The 18,455-nt window shown below is 36.3% G+C and overlaps 1 protein-coding gene across 1 annotated transcript in view; it reads left to right on the forward strand.

Moving 5' to 3' along the window:
- Positions 1 to 18,455, forward strand: part of COL24A1 (collagen type XXIV alpha 1 chain) — a 368,161-nt gene that overhangs the window by 129,183 nt on the left and 220,523 nt on the right. Inside the window, exons 16-20 of the mRNA XM_061121489.1 lie at positions 2,041 to 2,094; positions 2,171 to 2,215; positions 2,456 to 2,509; positions 2,765 to 2,818; positions 6,306 to 6,359. Coding sequence (XP_060977472.1) covers positions 2,041 to 2,094; positions 2,171 to 2,215; positions 2,456 to 2,509; positions 2,765 to 2,818; positions 6,306 to 6,359 — 261 coding nt within the window. The remainder of the gene's footprint in view (positions 1 to 2,040; positions 2,095 to 2,170; positions 2,216 to 2,455; positions 2,510 to 2,764; positions 2,819 to 6,305; positions 6,360 to 18,455) is intronic.

The following is an 18,455-nucleotide window of genomic DNA, read 5'->3' on the forward strand; positions in this document are numbered from 1 at the left end:
CCTGAAATTTACTATTTTGTGATTTTTCTTTCAGAGCTACTAAAAAGTAAAATAGAATATTGTGCATACAAGGGATATCCATCTGAAGATGCCAGACTATGCACAGTAGTATATCTACTGAAATAAGAATTAAGCATATTGTCTATAGAAAAGCAACAGGACAATAAAGAAATATTTGTTTTTTATATTCCTTTCCATTTCTTACATGAATTAGTGCTGTGTAATTTCCAAACAGAGACATTTATTGTATTTTGAGTGACTATCAGAAGTTTTAAAGCTATGAACCTTGAATAAACTAGCCACTGTAATTAAGAATATTTCCCATCAATGGAATTTGTCAATGATGTATTGATGCTGTGTTTCCATTTGTTGAGTTGGAAAATATTATTCTGCCTCTCACAGTCTCATATTTTTCAGCATTAAATATGTTGGGAATAATTTATCTTATGTTTCACAGGCTATAGGACTCACCCCAAAGTAAAGATGTCATATTTTCCATTCTGAAATTTGTAGTATATAAATGTGGACTCTTAGAAATGTACTGAAATGTCAGCACTCTAGAAATCACTGTTTTAAATTTGATTTCTTCCTCCAGTATTCATTCCACACTTCATTTCAAACTATTATGTGCCAATTATGATGTTGGGCTTGAGATATAAAAAAATGAATAAATCATGCTTCTACACTCACAGAATGCACAGACGAGGAAGACAGGGGGAAAACAAACAAAAAAGGAAACCAACTAAAAACAAAAACAGTGCAACATATTTAGTACTGCAGCAGAAGCACATTCCATTAGTGGAAACTATATTTTCAAAGGCTTAGAGCATGTGAGAAGGGAGAGTATGTTCAGACTAGAAAACGGTTCATTGTGTCTAGAATGTTGGATTTAGAGGGAGAAGGAAAAGGCAAGTAGGAACAAGTGGAAGAAGATGAGACAGAAAGTACTGATGGAAAACTGATAGTAAGGGTCTGGGATACTGTCCTAAGAAATATGGATTATAACTAAACTGGGCAACATTTTCAACATTGTCACAAATACACCTTTAAAAGTTCCTAAACATTTGGGAAGCATAAAAGGGAGGTTGAAAGCAACTCTTTGAAGATAAAGGATGATGTGTTAGCCACGCACAGGGAGGTAGCAAGAGAAAGAAAGAGGAAGCAAGAGAAAAGAAGAAAAAGGCATTGTTGACACAAAAATTAAGTTATCTCCAAACAATCAAAGAGATTTCCACTATTTTTTCAAATTTTACTTTCAGAAACTTTTATAGTTGCTATTGTCCTTTAAATTTTAAGATGACATGTTGAAGTTTTTCTGGGTTTCTTGCTTGCAAGAGATTATAGTGGTAGTTAATGTTTTTGCATAGTCTTGCATTGGAGAAGTTAAATTGAAAAGCTTGATATTGGTGAGTGTGTCTTTTTCATGTTTGTTTCCTCAACACTACCATACAACACTACTACAATGTTTGATATATATTCTGCTCAATAAATGTTAAATGATGAATGAATGAGCAACCCAGAAACGTAGAGCCTTTTGTTTACTACTCAGTTCCCTGAACTTACGGTAAATTTTGTTATCTGCAAGTTGTAGATCATGAAGTCATTGGAATGCCTAGTACCTAGTAACTTCCCAGTAAATATTTGCTGAATAAATGGGTGAAAGAAAAATCTAAGAAAATCAAATGAAGTATTTTTTGAATACTTCCTGGGAACATAGCACTAAAATATTTCCCCTATCATCAAGATATCTCTTTGGAGAAATATTTCAAAATGAATCCTGTGGATAGTAAGTATAAGAACTCAAGGAAGAGAAGGATCCTAATAGATTAGATCAGTATGAGTAGGCTTAAGGAAGCAGAACAGACCTCACTAAAATTTGAATGATTGGTATGATTTACAAATGTAAAGTGGGAAAGAAGTTGTTAGAGAACAAAGCATGTATGGGAAATTAGTAAGATGAATTATTTTATTAAGTTTACCATGCTCTCTTTTTAATCCTAGTGTTGCTCAAGGATACCTTTCTTTCTTATTGCTTTTCAGGGCAGTGTTGGCCCTGTGGGACCAATTGGACCTTCTGGAATCCCTGGCCCAGTGGTATGTTTCTGTTTACATAATGGATATTTCACTTTGATTTCTCTATAATGTCACAAAGTGTCACTTTCTTTTTTAGGGTCTTTCGGGCAATAAGGGCCTACCTGGAATCAAAGGTGATAAGGTGATTTAAATATTTACATTGTCATAGAGATAAATTTTTTTATCACATTTACCTTTTTTTTGAGTCAGCACCACTTACAAAATAATTTTATTAAAATACAGGATCCAATCTGTAATATCAATTATATAAGTTTTCTCAAAAGTAGGAGAAATAGAGAAATTATTCTTGTGTAACTTGTATTTGCCTTCTGATTGCCACATTTGCATTGCTTAAGTGTCTGTATGAAATTGTGCTCCCCAGGGTGAACAAGGCATTGCAGGAGAGCGAGGAGAAACAGGGTATACTGGAGACAAGGTACCATTAGTTTTATATAAATTAAAAAAAAAAAAAACAGTGAAAATGTATGCATTCTTTAAAAAGAAGGGAATACTCATTATTTCAAATTATGTGTTTTTTTAGGATATAGTATCAATATGATTCTGCATGCCTTGTTTGAAACATTTTCTCAATTTTTTTTAGAATAATTCCATGACTTTTTAAAATAATTTGCAAGGAGAGGCACATCTGCCTTCTGTGGTGTAATAACTTCTCTCTTTACTGTTCTTTTAGGGTGCTGTGGGTTTTCCTGGACCACCAGGGATGAGAGGAAAGCCAGGACCTTCAGTAGGTTTGAACTTTTGCTGTTCTTTCTGATTCATGGAGTGCGCACTATGACATGACTCTTGATGCCTGTTGGTGTTCGTGGAATGTAAGAAGTAGGGTTTACGTCTACCAGTATGGCATTTTCTCTCCAGTTTTAGAATACGGCTAATCCTTGAAGTTTTCAGCTTACATTCCATAGATTATGGGACCTCACTCTCCTCACCTCCTTCATCCCAGTCCAAAGCCAAATTTCCATGAGCCTTAAAGATTTTGGTTAATCTATTATAGATAGAATTTAAACTAAGCAGTGGATTTTAAGCCAGAAAACATAAAGCAACCTTAAATAACACCATAATTTATTCAAATATCTGTTTCATTAAGGGAACATTCTTAAGAAAAGACAGCATGTCACACTCTCTTATGGACCCAAATATTCTAGTTCCTTGTCTTTTTTAAATGTCTCTTTGGGCATCAGTTAATTGAAATGTAAGGATACTGTGTATTGTAGTTAACTTGAAGCCCAGTAACTATAAAACTAAAGTTACTGAATAGTTAAAAACATTTAAATAGAGTGGTTAAAACTTGAGTTAATGATGTATATCTACATATTAAAAATCATAGTAATGATTATACCTAAAATTCTCTGAGTATTTACAAAATGCCAGGCAGTATTCTAAGACCTATACTTCTAATTTAATCCTTAAAACAGTCATATGAAATTGGTACTATTATTATTCCTATTTTACCTATGAGGAAAAGTGAGACACGGAGAGTTAAATAACTTGCCCAAGGTCCCATAGTTAGTTGGTAGTCACCCAAGAAAACCTTGGTGACCACAGATGTCAGAGTCCATGCGCTTAGTCACTGTGCCGTAGTGTTTTATGCTTCAATGTTTTAAGATTGTTTTAGCGTTTTAATGTTGATTACAACTCTTTGACTGTGATTGTAGATCCAAAATGAAGTGAAAGTCGCTCATTCGTGTCTGACTCTTTGCGACCCCATAGACAATACAGTCCATGGAATGCTCCAGATCCAAAAATTAGATATTAAATTATAATTTATTAATCAAACATTATAAAAGAGTGTTGTTTTCCTGAGCAATTTCAGCATGTTTCCCTAACTCCACCCTCTCATCTTTAGATTGTTTATTTTTGCATCAAAGTAAGCAGCATTAACGGAGAAGGCAGTGGCAACCCACTCCAGTTCTCTTGCCTGGAAAATCCCATGGACGGAGGAGTCTGGTAGGCTGCAGTCCATGGGGTCGCTAATGATGAGAGTGAGGTTTTTACTTGTTCATATTATACATTTCTGTACTATTCTAATAAAAAATGTTAATATCGGCAGGGATTACTTTGGTCAGAGACAGCTGACTATTTTTTGTTTTATCAAATCTTGAAAAATATGTACTTTGGACTAAAGATAGGATAAGAGACTTAGGAATTATTATTTGTGAGACCACCTTGACTTTAGACTCTCACTTTATCACTTGTTTGTATCTTACTATTATTTAAAAAATTGTAGATGTTTGACTTAGAAACCTTTCCTAGTTATGGAAAGAGACACTTGTTTAATGAAAAATTTCTTACAAAAATAAGCAACTATATTAAAAATAAATTGTACAAGTTAGTGTCTATCTAAACTCTTTGCTCCCTATCATGCAACGAATGCCAAAGTCATATGAATGTCTTTATTCTTTTATGTCTCCTACTTTGGATTTTTTGGTTTTCTGTTATCTACAATGTTAGTGTCACTGATACTGTTTTCAAATGGATCTAAGCTGTAACATGAAAGAATGTTTTCAAGATAAAAGAATGTTCTGATCTAGAAGGTTTTTAACATTCTGGAATAGGGAAACTTTTACCCTGAAAGTATTTAAAAACTAGAGAAAATTACCTATCTTAAGTTAAGAAATATTGTTTTTTTAAAGAGAAAAAACAAAGTCAATTATGTCCTTTTCATTTTTTGGCTAGAAGTTGCTACCATTTATAGAAGTTTACTTAATCATTATTCAGTTCTTTACATTTTTATAAAGGTAAATTGACACTCAAAGAAACTTGCAGTTGAAATTTTTCAAAATGGAAATTTTTCTGAAGGATAAATAAAATTATTCCGCAAGTTCATGTTCTTAAATATCAGGTTGTGGATCAACTTCTCTGATAACAAAGGCCTGTTCCTCAAGCTTGTAAATTTAGCGTCTTGTTTAGATTGTGCCACTAGAGGGCCTCAGTGAAAATGCTGTTTCGGTCTGTCTGAGGTACTTCTCATTTCAAGAATTTGAATCCCTTAGATACTCACTATGGAGTATGATTTTGCTTATTTAGGGGAACTTAAGTGAACTTCTGCATAATATTTTACAGCTTTTCTCTAGGTTTGATTGTAGGTGTACAGTGTACTGCCTAAGTCCAGAGACTGCAGCACTGTATGAGGATGAATTTAATACGCATGGAAAACTATGCTTTACTTCTTAGAAACTGGATACGCAAAGAGTTTATGTATAATAAATTCAAGAAATTTTATATATTCTGTGACCTGTTGTCAGATTTGAGGCTCACATAGAAATTTAATATGACAAAAATAATGAATTCAATTGTTTTAATGAAAACAAGGATATCAGTCTATTGGCCTTCCATGTTCTGTAGTTTCAACTCTTGAGAGGATCACCAACCCTCTCCAGGATCAGGCTTTTACCCTTCTTTTCCAGCCCTGATTTCACATTGTTAATCTGAATGTCAGAAGATGGCTGCAGAGATATAGAAATCAAATCTTCAGAAGTTTAATCAAAGGATCAGAGTAATCTAGGAATTCTGGGTAACATCCAAGAGATGAGAGAGGATGTGAATGGAAAGATTAATAGTTATAAAATTGATTAACATTTAATGAGTACTTTCTATGTGCTAAGCACTGTGCTTAACTCTTTACATATGTCTCATTTATTTCTCACAGTGACTGTAAGACTGTTAGTGACATTATTATTATTCCTATTTTATTGGTGAGAAAATAGGCTGAAAGAGATTAAGCAACAGGCATTTAAATCCAGGTGATTCTTAATTACTAAATCAGGCCCCTTATAGTTACCAAAGGAGAGAGAATTTTTCAGAGGCAATCCTAGAATTCTAGTTGTTTATGAAAGCAGTTCCTATGTAGTTTCCTACTTTATTAAGTCAAACTTTATTCTCTTATCTTTGGATAACACACACCCACACCACAATTTTTTTCTTTCATTTGGTTTCCATTAATTTGTATCTCTAATATTTAGGGGTAAATATGTATAGATCTATACACATCTTATATAATAAGTTTCATACAATGATGATGATTTTAAGTCTTTCTGAATAGTCGTTACAACTTTGAAATAATATATTGACTGCTGTTTGCCAGAAAGTCATTACAACTTTGTGTGACATAATATATTTAGTAGTTTTTGCATACTATATGTTTCCTTTTTTAATCATATTTATTAAATTAATGTTTATACTTTGATTTCTCTCCCCCAACCTCCACATTGTAGGGCCAAACAGGTGACCCAGGACCCCAGGGGCCATCTGGCCCTCCAGGACCAGAGGTAAAATGTTGGTGGGAATATAATTAATTTAAATAAATGTCATAGCAATTAAACTTTATTAGTTAAGCCTTTTATATAGTAGGCTTAAGCAAGATTCTCTTTAAAGTTTATATCTTTGTAAACAGTTTGGACTAAATGTTTTCTGTTATGTTGGGAGGTATGCAACAGTGATCTCCAGAAAATAGAAAAGGTATTAGTCACATAGTCCTGGTTAGATCACAGTTGATTTGTTTGTTTTGCACAACAACTACTAGTAACACATAGTTGGGGCTTACAATCAAATTTCAGAAGATAAGCGCCGTTGAATTTTTAATGCAGACTGCTTCCAATTTTTTAATGTGCGCATATCATTTGGATCTCATATTCTAGAATAAACATGAGTAAGTCTGTAGTACATGCATAAGATATGCTTGTATAGTATATTCTTTGAAATTCTTACTTTGGCTTAATCCTTGATGTAGAGGGGCTTTTTCTTTTCTGTAAGACTGCATAGGACATAAGCTTATGAGATGAAACATTTAAGTTTTTTTAAAAATCATTTTATGAGTCAAAGATATACTACATGGAGATAAGTTTCTGAAGCTCACCTTAGTTCAAAAATATAATCCCAAATATATGCATACATAAACATATAACCCTGTAGTCCATGGGGGCACAAAGAGTTGGAATGACTGTGTGACTGAACAACAACAAAACCTATAAATACACATTCACATCGAATTCAGAGTCACAGATGCAGCAGTAACACTGAGAAAGTGGATTTGGCTTCACAATAAATTAGATCGATAAAGTCCCCATAGTGTCAAAGCAGTAGGCGGGGTTTCTAGGAATAGTAAGTACTATCTTGATGCTTTCTCCTTCTCTTTGTAAATTCTAAGGTCTGTTTCTTACTCCACATCTGTCTTTCAGAATTGGCTAATTTCTTTTAGCAAATGTCTATTCTTACTGACTGTCTAATTTAAGAACATATTAGAGGTTAATGGTTCAAAAATCAAAACAACCATAATTGCATCTAGTTTTAATAATAGGTAATAGGAGGTAAAATGGAGCAATGTATTGATGTCATGATGCTGGGAGGAATGAAATTGTTTATAGTAATAAAATTTATTATTAACATACAATTAAAGTAGTAATTAACATATTAATATGCTTATCTTTTTTATGAGCCTACATTCTTTTAATTGTTTGTCATGAAAACATTCCTGGAATGAATCGTATTTACCTGTCTTCATCATACTGAGGGTATAGAATGTAACTGACCTTTTATTATCTTTAAAGGTTGTTTTTACAAACATGGATTACTGTATTGTAATTTTAGTTACATATGGTATGTATCCTAGGAAGAGTGTGTCATCTCCTTGCTATCAGTGTGGTTTAAGATTGCTTCCTTTTCTTTATAAAGCCAGGTTAAAGTATGCATGGGCCATGTTTTCACTCATCACTTAATTTTCCAGAAATTTTTTTTCTCTGTTGCTTTTGAAATTTTATGATTTTCAGTCACATTCAGAACATTGCCTAATTGTCTTTGAGTCCTGGAAGGTACTGAGTCCCAACATATACCAATTCTTCCTTCTTTTGTTGTTGTTGTTCAGTTGTTTGACTTAGAAACCTTTCCTAGTTATGGAAAGAAACACTTGTTTAATGAAAAATTGCTTACAAAAATCGGTATCTGATTTTTTTAAGTCGTATCTGATTCTTTCTGACCCTATAGACTTCAGCACATCGGGCTCCTCTGTCCTTCACTATCTCCCAGAGTTTTGCTCAAATTCATGTCCATTGGGTCAGTGGTGCTATTTAAACATCCTGTCCTCTGCCACCCACTTCTCCTCCTGCCCTCAATCTTTCCCAGCATCAGGTCTTTTCTAATGTATTGGCTCTTTGCATCGGGTGGCCAAAGTATTAGAGCTTCAGCTTTAGCATCAGTCCTTCCAATGAATATTCAGGGTTTATTTCCTTTCAGATTGATTGGTTTGATGTCCTTGCAATCCAGGGAACTTTCAAGAGTCTTCTCTAGCACCACAATTTGAAGGCATCAATTCTTTGGTGCTCAGCCTTCTTTATGGAACAACTCTCACATCCATACATGACTGCTGGAAAAGCCATAGCTCTGACTATACGGACCTGTGTCCGGTGTTTTTTAATATGCTATCTAGGTTTGTCAAAGCTTTCCTTCCAAGTAGGAAAGGTTAGTCATAGCTTTCCTTTCTTTTAACTTCATGGCTACAATCACCATCTGCAGTTATTTTGGAGCTCGAGAAAATAAAACCTCTCACTGCTTCCCCTTTTCCCCTTCTATTTGCCATGAAGTGATGGGACTGAATGCCATCATCTTCATTTTTTGAATATTGAATTTTAAGCCAGCTTTTTCGCTCTCCTCTTTCACCCTTATCAAGCGACTCTTTAGTTCCTCTTCACTATCTCCCATTGGAGTGGTACATCTGCATATCTGAAGTTGTTGCTATTTCTCTTGGCTGGCAATCTTGATTCCAACTTGTGTTTCATCCAGCCACATTTCACATGATATATTCTGCATAAGTTAAATAAGTAGGGTGACAGTATACCGCCTTGTCATATTCCTTTTCCAATTTGGAACTAGTCAGTTGCTCCTTGACTGGTTCTGACTATTGCTTCTGGATCCACATACAGATTTCTCAGGAGGTCATCTGGTATTCCCATCTCTTTATGAATTTTCCACAGTTTGTTGTGATCCACACTGTCAAAAGTGTTAGCATAGTTGATAAAGCAGAAGTAGGTTATTTTTCTGGAACTCCTTTGCTTTCTTCATAATCCAGTGAATGTTGACAATTTGATCTTTGGTTCCTCTGCCTCTTTGAAGCTCAGCTTGTTTATCTGGAAGTTCTTGGTTCACATACTGCTAAAGCCTAGGTTGAAGAATTTTGAGCATAACCTTGCTAGCTTGTGAAGAGATCGCAATTATATGGTAGTTTGAACATTCTTTGGCATTGTCCTTTTTGGGGATTGGAATGATAACTGACCTTTTCCAGTCCTGTGGCCACTGCTTACCTGTTTTAAATTGTTTATGAGGCTAAAGATGCAACCTGTGTTCTGTCAGTAAGTGATGTAAGGTTATTTTGGGAAATGGGCCCCAAATCCACAGATCATAATTTCTTCTTGATCATAGGAATATAATACGTAGGATTTCATATATAAGGCAGCACTTCTATTTAAATCCTTCTTGACATTAGGCTCTTAATAGAATTGTATGTCTAAGAATTTAAAATAGCATGTTTAATCATATATCAAGCTTAAAAAGTTTCTCCTTGCATAGTAGATGAATTTTCTCAGGTAAACAATCATATATGTTGTGCTATATTTAGACTTTATCCTGTAGTCAGTGATCAAAAATTTTTAACCAAAGGAATACAATTATCAGAAATGTATTTGAATGTATAAGTGGTAGATGAAACAAAGAAGAGAAGGAGACAGGGAGAGATGACAAGGAGGAGAAAAAGGAGAGGTGGCAAGTCTGTGGCTGTTTGGGAGGATAATGCAAGGCCAAGGGGCTAGTGATGAGGGCCTGTAAAAATAGAAAGGAAAGGATGGCTTCAAGAGATAATTAGGAAATATGATTCACAGCACTTGAATCACAGTCCAGTTCATTCAACTCATGTGAGAAAGAAATAAAAGACGCATGTAATAATTTTGGCTTGAACAGTTGGGGAGAATGTAGATCTTCATTCTAAAAACAGGAAAAAAAAAAGGAGGAAGATATTTAGGGTGTGTGGAGATAATGCTTTGGTTTTAATTTTGTTAGGGCTAAAGTGCCTATGGGATATACAGGAAACTAGTCTCATAAATGTATAGAAAATTGTAGACTTGAAACTCAGAGTGAACTAGAGAAACATGTTGGTATAGTACTCCACATAGATGTATTGAATGAAGCAATTGCAATAGATGAAATTATTTAGGACTTGTGAAACAAGATTTGAAAATACTATTCCTAGACACTCACCTCCAGAAGGTGAATGTCATTCTCTGTTTACAGTATAATTAAGTTTTAACTTGACAATATTAAGAGCAGTAAAATAAACTTCAGTAACTTAAAAATATCATGAGAATAAAAAAATCACAATGGAAATTAGAAAATATTTAGAATTGAGTAACAAAATCACTATAAAATCCAATATTGTACCTAAAGCAACACCCAAACCCTAGAGGGAAATTCACAGACTTCAGTGCATTTTTAAAAAGCAAGGAAGATTGAGAATAAAGAAGTTATGCAGAGCACAAGTATATGGGTTTGTTTCAAAAGAAGAGAAATGTTGAAAGAGGTCAATAGGATGGAGTCTGTGTTCTCTGTAAGTAGGAGACTAAATCCCAAAAGTGGGAGGAATTTGTGTGTGCAGAAGGAAGATACTCAAACAGTTTTGTGAAGAGTAACCAGGGAAGGGGCTGGGGGCCAGTAACATAATTTCTAACTTGAATTAAAAACTCAGCTGAGCCTGAAAAACCTTTTCCACACAGCACAGCCACAACGTTCTGTACAATTTATTAGAAATTAATTGCAAACTTGAGTCTGAACTTTGTACTGGGGCAAAACAATGAAACACAGTCAGTTTTAGGCTTCTCTTCTCCCTTGGATAAAAATGTATTGCTTGTACAAAAGAAGGGCAGCAACTCGGTATTGTGTGATTTCCATATTTGAGCATAGATTGATAACAATGTCAAAGTACAGTCCAGTAAGAGTTATTAAATAAGGGACCAAAATGACGGTCCTAGGTATATACTTCTAAGATAGCTTTTGTTAATTATTGAATGATGAAAGGCTTAAGTTAATAGTTGAAAAGTATGATGCTTTGCGATTGATGTCTTCTGAATGAGAATTGAGGAGTAGCCTGAGTACCTTGAGCAAATTACTTGGTTTTGTGTGTGTGTGTGTGTGTGTGTGTGTGTGTGTGTGTGTGTGAATATTGTGATATATGTGCTTAAGTATATCCTTTACTAAATGTTTTCTCAGTTGTCCCAGAACCATTTGTTAAGCAGTTTGTCTTTGCATCAGTGATTTTAAGATGTCACCCTTATCATATACCAAATTTTCATGGTTTTTGGGTCTATGTCTGAACTTTGTTTTCCTTTCCACTTGAATGGTTGTCTGTTCCTGCACAGTTGTCACGTTGTTTTAATGATAAGAAGCTCTATGGTATTTTATAACTTCATTGAAAAATAACTGGGAATAATCAGCAAATACAGTTACATTTATGAAAGTATACAATGTGATGACTTGACATACATTGTGGAATTATTGTCATGATCAAGATAATTAGTACATCCATCACCTCATGTAGTTCTTTTAAATTTTTTAAAAAAATTGTTATTGGAGTTTAGTTGATTTACAACATTGTGTAAATTTTAAGTGTAAAACAAAGTGAATTGGTTTTGTATATACATATATCCACTCTTCTTTAGATTCTTTTCCCATCTAGGTCATTTACAGAATACTGAGTAGAATTCCCTGTGCTATACAGTAGGTCTTTGTTTACCTATTTTATATACAGTAGTATGTATATGTTAATCCCAAATTCCTAATTTATCTCCCTGCTCCTCTCTACTATCCCCTTTGTTAGCCATAAGTTTATTTTCTATGTTTGTAAGTCTATTTTATTTTTGTAAAATAAGTTCACTGGTATCATTTTTTTATATTCCACATATAAATGACATCATATGATGTTTGTCTTTTTCTAACTTCACTTAGTATAAGAAACTATATTCATTTTGCTTCAAATGGCATTATTTCATTCTTTATATGGCTGAGTAATATTCCATTGTATATACATACAACATCTTTCGTTTTTTGATGGATGTTTCAGTTGCTTCCCTGTCTTGGCTGTTGCAAATAGTACTGCAGTGAACTTTGGAGTGCATTTACCTTTTTGAATTATGGTTTCCTCTGAATATATACCCAGGAGTAGGATTGTTGGATCATATTGTAGCTTTATTTTTAGTTTTGTAAGGAGCTTCCATACTGTTTTTCATAGTGCTTGTACCAATTTATATTGCCACCAAAAATACACCCTCTCCAACATTTATTGTAGATTTTTTGATGATGACCATGCTGATCAGTGTGAAGTAATACTTCACTGTACTTTTGGTTTGCATTTCTCTAGTAATTAATTATGCTGAACATCTTTCTTGTGCTTTTTGGCCATCTGTATGTCTGCTTTGAAAAAATGTCTGTTCAGATCTCCTGTCCATTTGTTAACTGGGCTGTTGGTTTGTTTTGTTATGTTGAGCATCTTTTCATGTGCTGTGCCCCCACTTACTTTTGGTCTGATAGGTCTGTTTGTTTTACTGCGATGTACTATGGCTGTTGTCGATCCAGTTCCATTGGGGCCACAACTGGCACTTATTTCTCCCTCCTTCACTATCCATTTCAAATCCCTTTCACTCTCACCTTCTTCTCAGTAGGTCTTGGTGACTTGTCTAGTAGTTAACCTAAACCTGGGGCATGAACTTCTGTTTGGAGTTCCATTGTATCTCCTGTATTCCACATAAATTCCTTCCTGCCTCTTTGGTATGAAGCAGTCTTTCCTCCTTTTCCTCCTGTTTTTCAGACAATTAACCATGCCAAGTTGGTGACCTCTCGTCTTGTTTGCTTATATCTTGTCATAAAAAAATCTAAAGTGCTGTGGTAGCAGCCATAATTTTTAGTTTAAGAGCTTTGCTGTGTCTCCTGTCAAGGGAGAGCCCCTTTGGGTATCAGAATCTCCATCCCTGTGAAGTCCAAGATTGTGGGGACAGAAAGCAAAAATTAACCTGTTTTACTAGAAGTGATGGCAGATAGGACCACACCCACTTCTACTTCTTGGTTCCCAAACTTGTGTATCCTTCCTATTAGAGACAAAACATCCTATGGAGGTCTGTGATTTAATAAATACCCTTTCTCAGAGGGTGGTACTCTTTCCTTTCATACCGCATCCTCTGAACTGGTTCTTCAGTTATAACTTTAGAAGGCAGTTCCAATGTTCCATGAGACTGGCTACCTCTCGATGGTACAAGGTGGATTGAGACAAATGGATCACATTGTGGGGTCACTTTTAATCTCCTTCAGTGTAGAGATGCTGTGCTGTTTGGGGATCCGTGCCTGTGGATCAGGTATTCTGTAATCCGCTAGATAGCGGTGCTAGTTAAACCTATAAAGGGAGGAAAGTCAGACTTAATTAAAATACCTGTCTCTGTAAAGATGCACTGCTGATACTTCTAGATTGAAAGGGGTCCACATGAATGTAAACTACCTGTCAGTCTCTTAAAAACCATAAATGAAAAAGGGTGCATTTGCCAAATCAATGATCACACACCATGAGAAGGGAGTCTCAATCATCTGCTTGGGTGATAATATTACTCAATACATCTGACACAGCAGCTGCAACTGGGGCTGTGGTTGTCTACAGTCATCAGAATAAAACTGATTTCGGTAGGGGCCAGTCTGACAAATTAAACAGTGCTCTAATAGCACAAACCCTACATATTTTAGATTTTGAATGATGGTACTAATCTCTGACATTCTCTCCACATACAATTTGATTGGCACTTGGGTGTGTATTGTTGTTTAGTTGTTAAATCACATCCGACTCTTGTGACCGCATGTACTATAGCATTCCAAGCTCCTTTGTCCATGGTATTTCCCAGGCAAGAATACTGGAGTGCATTGCCATTTCTTTCTCCCGGGGATCTTCCTGACCCAAGGATCAAACCCACATCTCCTGCATTGGCAGGTAGATTCTTTACCACTGAACCATCAGTGAAGCCCATGTAGATGTTAGTGACTGGCTGATCCTTAGAACCAAAGGTCCACCTAACTATAGGAGTACCCTTGCCTTTTTGGCTCCATTTTAAGAGAAAATCAAAATCTAAGTTACTAATTTTCAACAGGTCCTTTAGAGATACCTATTTTATTTTATTTTATTTTATTTATTTGGTTGCACTGAATCTTCTTTGCTGCTCACAGGCTTTCTCTGGTTGCAGAGAGCAGGGGCTCCTCTGTACGTAGTGCGCGGGCTCCTCACCTTGATGGCTGCTTTTGTTGAGGAGCCCAGGCTCTAGGCACAAGGACTTCAGGAGTTGCGGCTCACAGGCTCAGTAGCTGTGGCACTCAGGCTTAGCTGCTCCATTGCATGTGGAATCTTCCTGGACCAAGGATCAAACCCATGTCCCCTGCATTGCACGGTGGATTCTTAATCCACTGTACCACCAGGGAAGTCCTAGAGATACCTATTTTATGTTAATCACTGAAAACAACAACAACAACAAAATGGTGAATCAGATTAGGTCTTAACTTTAAAGAGCTTGGACATAAGTTTGAGCAAGCTCCAGGAATTGATGGACAGGGAAGTCTGGCGTGCTGCAGTCCATAGGGTTGCGAAGGGTCGGACACAACTGAGCGACTGAACTGAATACTAAATTCAGACTGTGTAAAGTCCCCACTGTCTCTTTTTCCCAAACATCAAGATTAATTAGGTTTGATAAAAATAAAAAATCAGGCCATTCTTTAATAGTCTAGGATCAATGTATTTCTCAGAGAAAATTATGAAATAGCCAAAGAATTTCTTTCCTGACCCCTCTGGTCTCTCCTGTGTATATTGTTTCCCTCTTGGGCATGAGTTCTTATCTATTTGAAACAACCACTGTATATTTTTCCTTCCATAATTTACCCTTCTTGTCAAAGACTGTTTTGAGAGAAAGACCTGATAAGTATATCTCACTCCCATCATTAACTGATTAACAGCTAAGGGCAATATAATTCCCTCTCAAGGATATTTACATTTCAGCACTAAACAGAAAGCTGAAACTAATGCAATGAATTTTGAGTTGTAGAATTTGACATTGGCATTGAAAAAACTGTTCATCATTAAAGAGCATCTGAACAAATGTCACTTCAGACTACTTAAGTTTTTTTCTTGCTTCTTAGCATTTTGCTTATTCCAGGTGAATTATTAAATTTCTGTAACAAAGAAGTAAATATACCGGTGCATTCAGCTTTTTGCAGAATTATAAATATTAGAGGTGTCTCAAAACATGTACTTTAAAACATAGTTTAAATTTTTTTCCATAATAGTTCTTTGTCTATAAAAACATATGGAAAATACTATGCCAGACTCTTTTCTTTTTCTTTAACCATAATAATATCAGTTTTGAGCACTGACTTTATGCTTCCTCCCAGTTCTGGCAGAGAACCACCTTCAAATGTGGTAGCAGAATAGTTAGAATGTTTGTTTATTCAGCTGTTAACCTCCCTGGGCTATAGCGATTTCCAAGTAGTTGAATTTTGGATGATGTTCTTGGTAAATGAGGAAAGTTGTTTACTGCACAAGTGACCACTAATCACAGAGATACCAGAAGTGGTCATGCAGTGAGTCCTCTTTTTCTACCAGGGTGGTCTTCATTAAGACCAAAACTGAAGTTCATTTGGATACTGCTCATATAGTCAAGTCGTGCTTCTAAATGTCCGTTTTAGCACTTTAGTGAACTTAACCAGAATAAGGCCCCCTGTGGCCAGCTACATGAGTTGAGTAGAACTTAGTGCTTATGAATTCCTTTCATTTAAACCAATTAGGTCTTTGGCATCTTTTACCACCTGGGTTTTGTTGCGTTAATTTGGTGTTGCTAGTTGTTACTCAGAAGGTAGTGCTGAAAGAAAATGTGATTAAATCAGTCAATAAAAAAATTATTTCTTGAGTTCCTACAGTGGGCACGGCTGTGCCTAGTGAACACAGTTCAGTTCAGTTCAGTCGCTCAGTCGTGTTGGACTCTTTGCGACCCCATGAATTGCAGCACGCCAGGCCTCCCTGTCCATCACAAACTCCTGGAGTTTACTCAAACACATGTCCATCAAGTCGGTGATGCCATCCAGCCATCTCATCCTCTGTCATTCCCTTCTCCTCCTATCCCCAATCCCTCCCAGCATCAGGGTCTTTTCCAATGAGTCAGCTCTTCGCATGAGGTGGCTGAAGTATTGGAGTTTCAGCTTCAGCATCAGTCCTTCCAATGAGCACCCAGGACTGATCTGCTTTAGGATGGACTGGTTGAATCTCCTTGCACAGTAGGATATATTAAAAAATGTATTATCCATAATTTGGGGAAATTTACAGCCTGCTTGAGAAAGACAAGATTTGTACATATACTGTTGCTGCTGCTGCTAAGTCGCTCAGTCGTGTCTTTGCAACCCCATGGACTGGAGCACACCAGGCCTCCCTGTCCATCACCAACTCCCGGAGCCTACTCAAACTCATGTCCATCGTGTTGGTAATGCCATCCAACCATCTCATCCTCTGTCGTCCCCTTCTCCTCCCTCTTTCAATCTTTCCCAGCATTAGGGCCTTTTCCAATGAGTTAGTTCTTCACATCAGGTGGCCAAAGTATTGGAGTTTCAGCTTCAGCGTCAGTCCTTCCAATGAATATTCAGGACTGATTTCTTTTAGGATTGATTGGTCTGACCTCCTTGCAGTCCAAGAGACTCTCAAGAGTCTTCTCCAACACCACAGTTCAAAAGCATCAATTTTTCGGCGCTCAGCTTTCTTCACAGTCCAACTCTCACGTCCATACATGACTACTGGAAAAACCATAGCTTTGACTAGATGGACCTTTGTTGGTAAAGTAGTGTCTCTACTTTTTTTTTATTTCTTTTTTCTTTTCTTTTTTTTTTTTTTTTTGTCTCTACTTTTTAATATGCTGTCTAGGTTGGTCACAGCTTTTCTTCCAAGGAGCAAGCGTCTTTTAATTTCATGGCTGCAGTCACCATCTGCAGTGATTTTGGAGCCCAAAAAATTAAAGTCTCTCACTGTTTCCATTGTTTCCCCATCTATTTGCCAGGAAGTGATGGGACCAGATGCCATGATCTTAGTTTTCTGAGTGTTGAGTTTTAAGCCAACTTTTTCACTCTCCAAACTTTCGTCAAGAGGCTCTTCAGTTTTTCTTTGCTTTCTGCCATAAGGGTGGTGTCATCTGCATATCTGAGGTTGTTGATATTTCTCTCAACAATCTTGATTCCAGCTTGGGCTTCATCCAGCCTGGCATTTTGCATGATGTACTCCGCATATATGTTAAATAAGCAGGGTGACAGTATACAGCCTTGACGTACGTACTCCTTTTCCTATTTGGAACCAGTCTGTTGTTCCATGTCCAGTTCTAACTATTGCTTCTTGAACTGTATACAGATTTCTCAGGAGGCAGGTAAGGTGGTCTGGTATTCCCATCTCTTTAAGAATTTTCCACAGTTTATTGTGATCCACACAGTCAAAGGCTTTGGCTTAGTCTATAAAGCAAAAGTAGTAGATGCTTTTCTGGAACTCTCTTGCTTTTTCAATCCCATAGTGCTCACAAATTTCTATCTTTTCATACTCAGTTTAGATTAGATGGTAGTCCGTGCTGTCTGAAAGGGAATGGAATCTTCTGCCAGCCTAGGATAAATCTTATCAGTTACTGTTAATAATAGTACTTAGTACTGCTGTTACAGTGGGTTAGACCTGAGGCTGCTCAACAGATTGATGAGGCTATCTTTCCCCCCAAAAAAGAGTTAACAACAACTAGGTCAGCTATCTCCAAAGGTACTTCCTACTCTCAGTACTTGGTCTATAGCCATCTTTCCCAGTTCCTCCTCTTAGCAGGTAGTATAGTTGGGGACAACTTATTGCCTGGTTGGCTGTACAATTTGGTTGTGTTCACTGCCAGTTCCCATGAACTCTTCCCATATCCTGCTATCGTCTGGTGAAGCCCTCATACTTTCTCTTCCAGAAAGCTCTCTCTCCACCACTATTTCATTCTCATCACTGGAACCCTCAGGGACTGTGAAGGATCTGATATTTTATCCTATTGGCAAGACAACAAGTTAGCTTAACCATATCATAGATTCTGGGAGAACACACAAGGCTCCTGGGACAGAGACAAAGGATCGTTTATTACTCTCAGCAGCAGTAGTTGCTGGAGTATCAACATTTTTCACTGACTCAGTGATCTTCATTTCTCAGAGGGTGATGAGAAGAGAGCTGGATGATATTTGCATATGCAGTGGGTTGCATTACATAAGAGGAACTTTGAGCTGAGGGAAGCTAGATCTTTTATAATGGGCAGCTATAAAAAATA

Source organism: Dama dama, chromosome 20 (assembly GCF_033118175.1).
Source record: "Dama dama isolate Ldn47 chromosome 20, ASM3311817v1, whole genome shotgun sequence".
Lineage (NCBI taxonomy): Eukaryota > Metazoa > Chordata > Mammalia > Artiodactyla > Cervidae > Dama > Dama dama.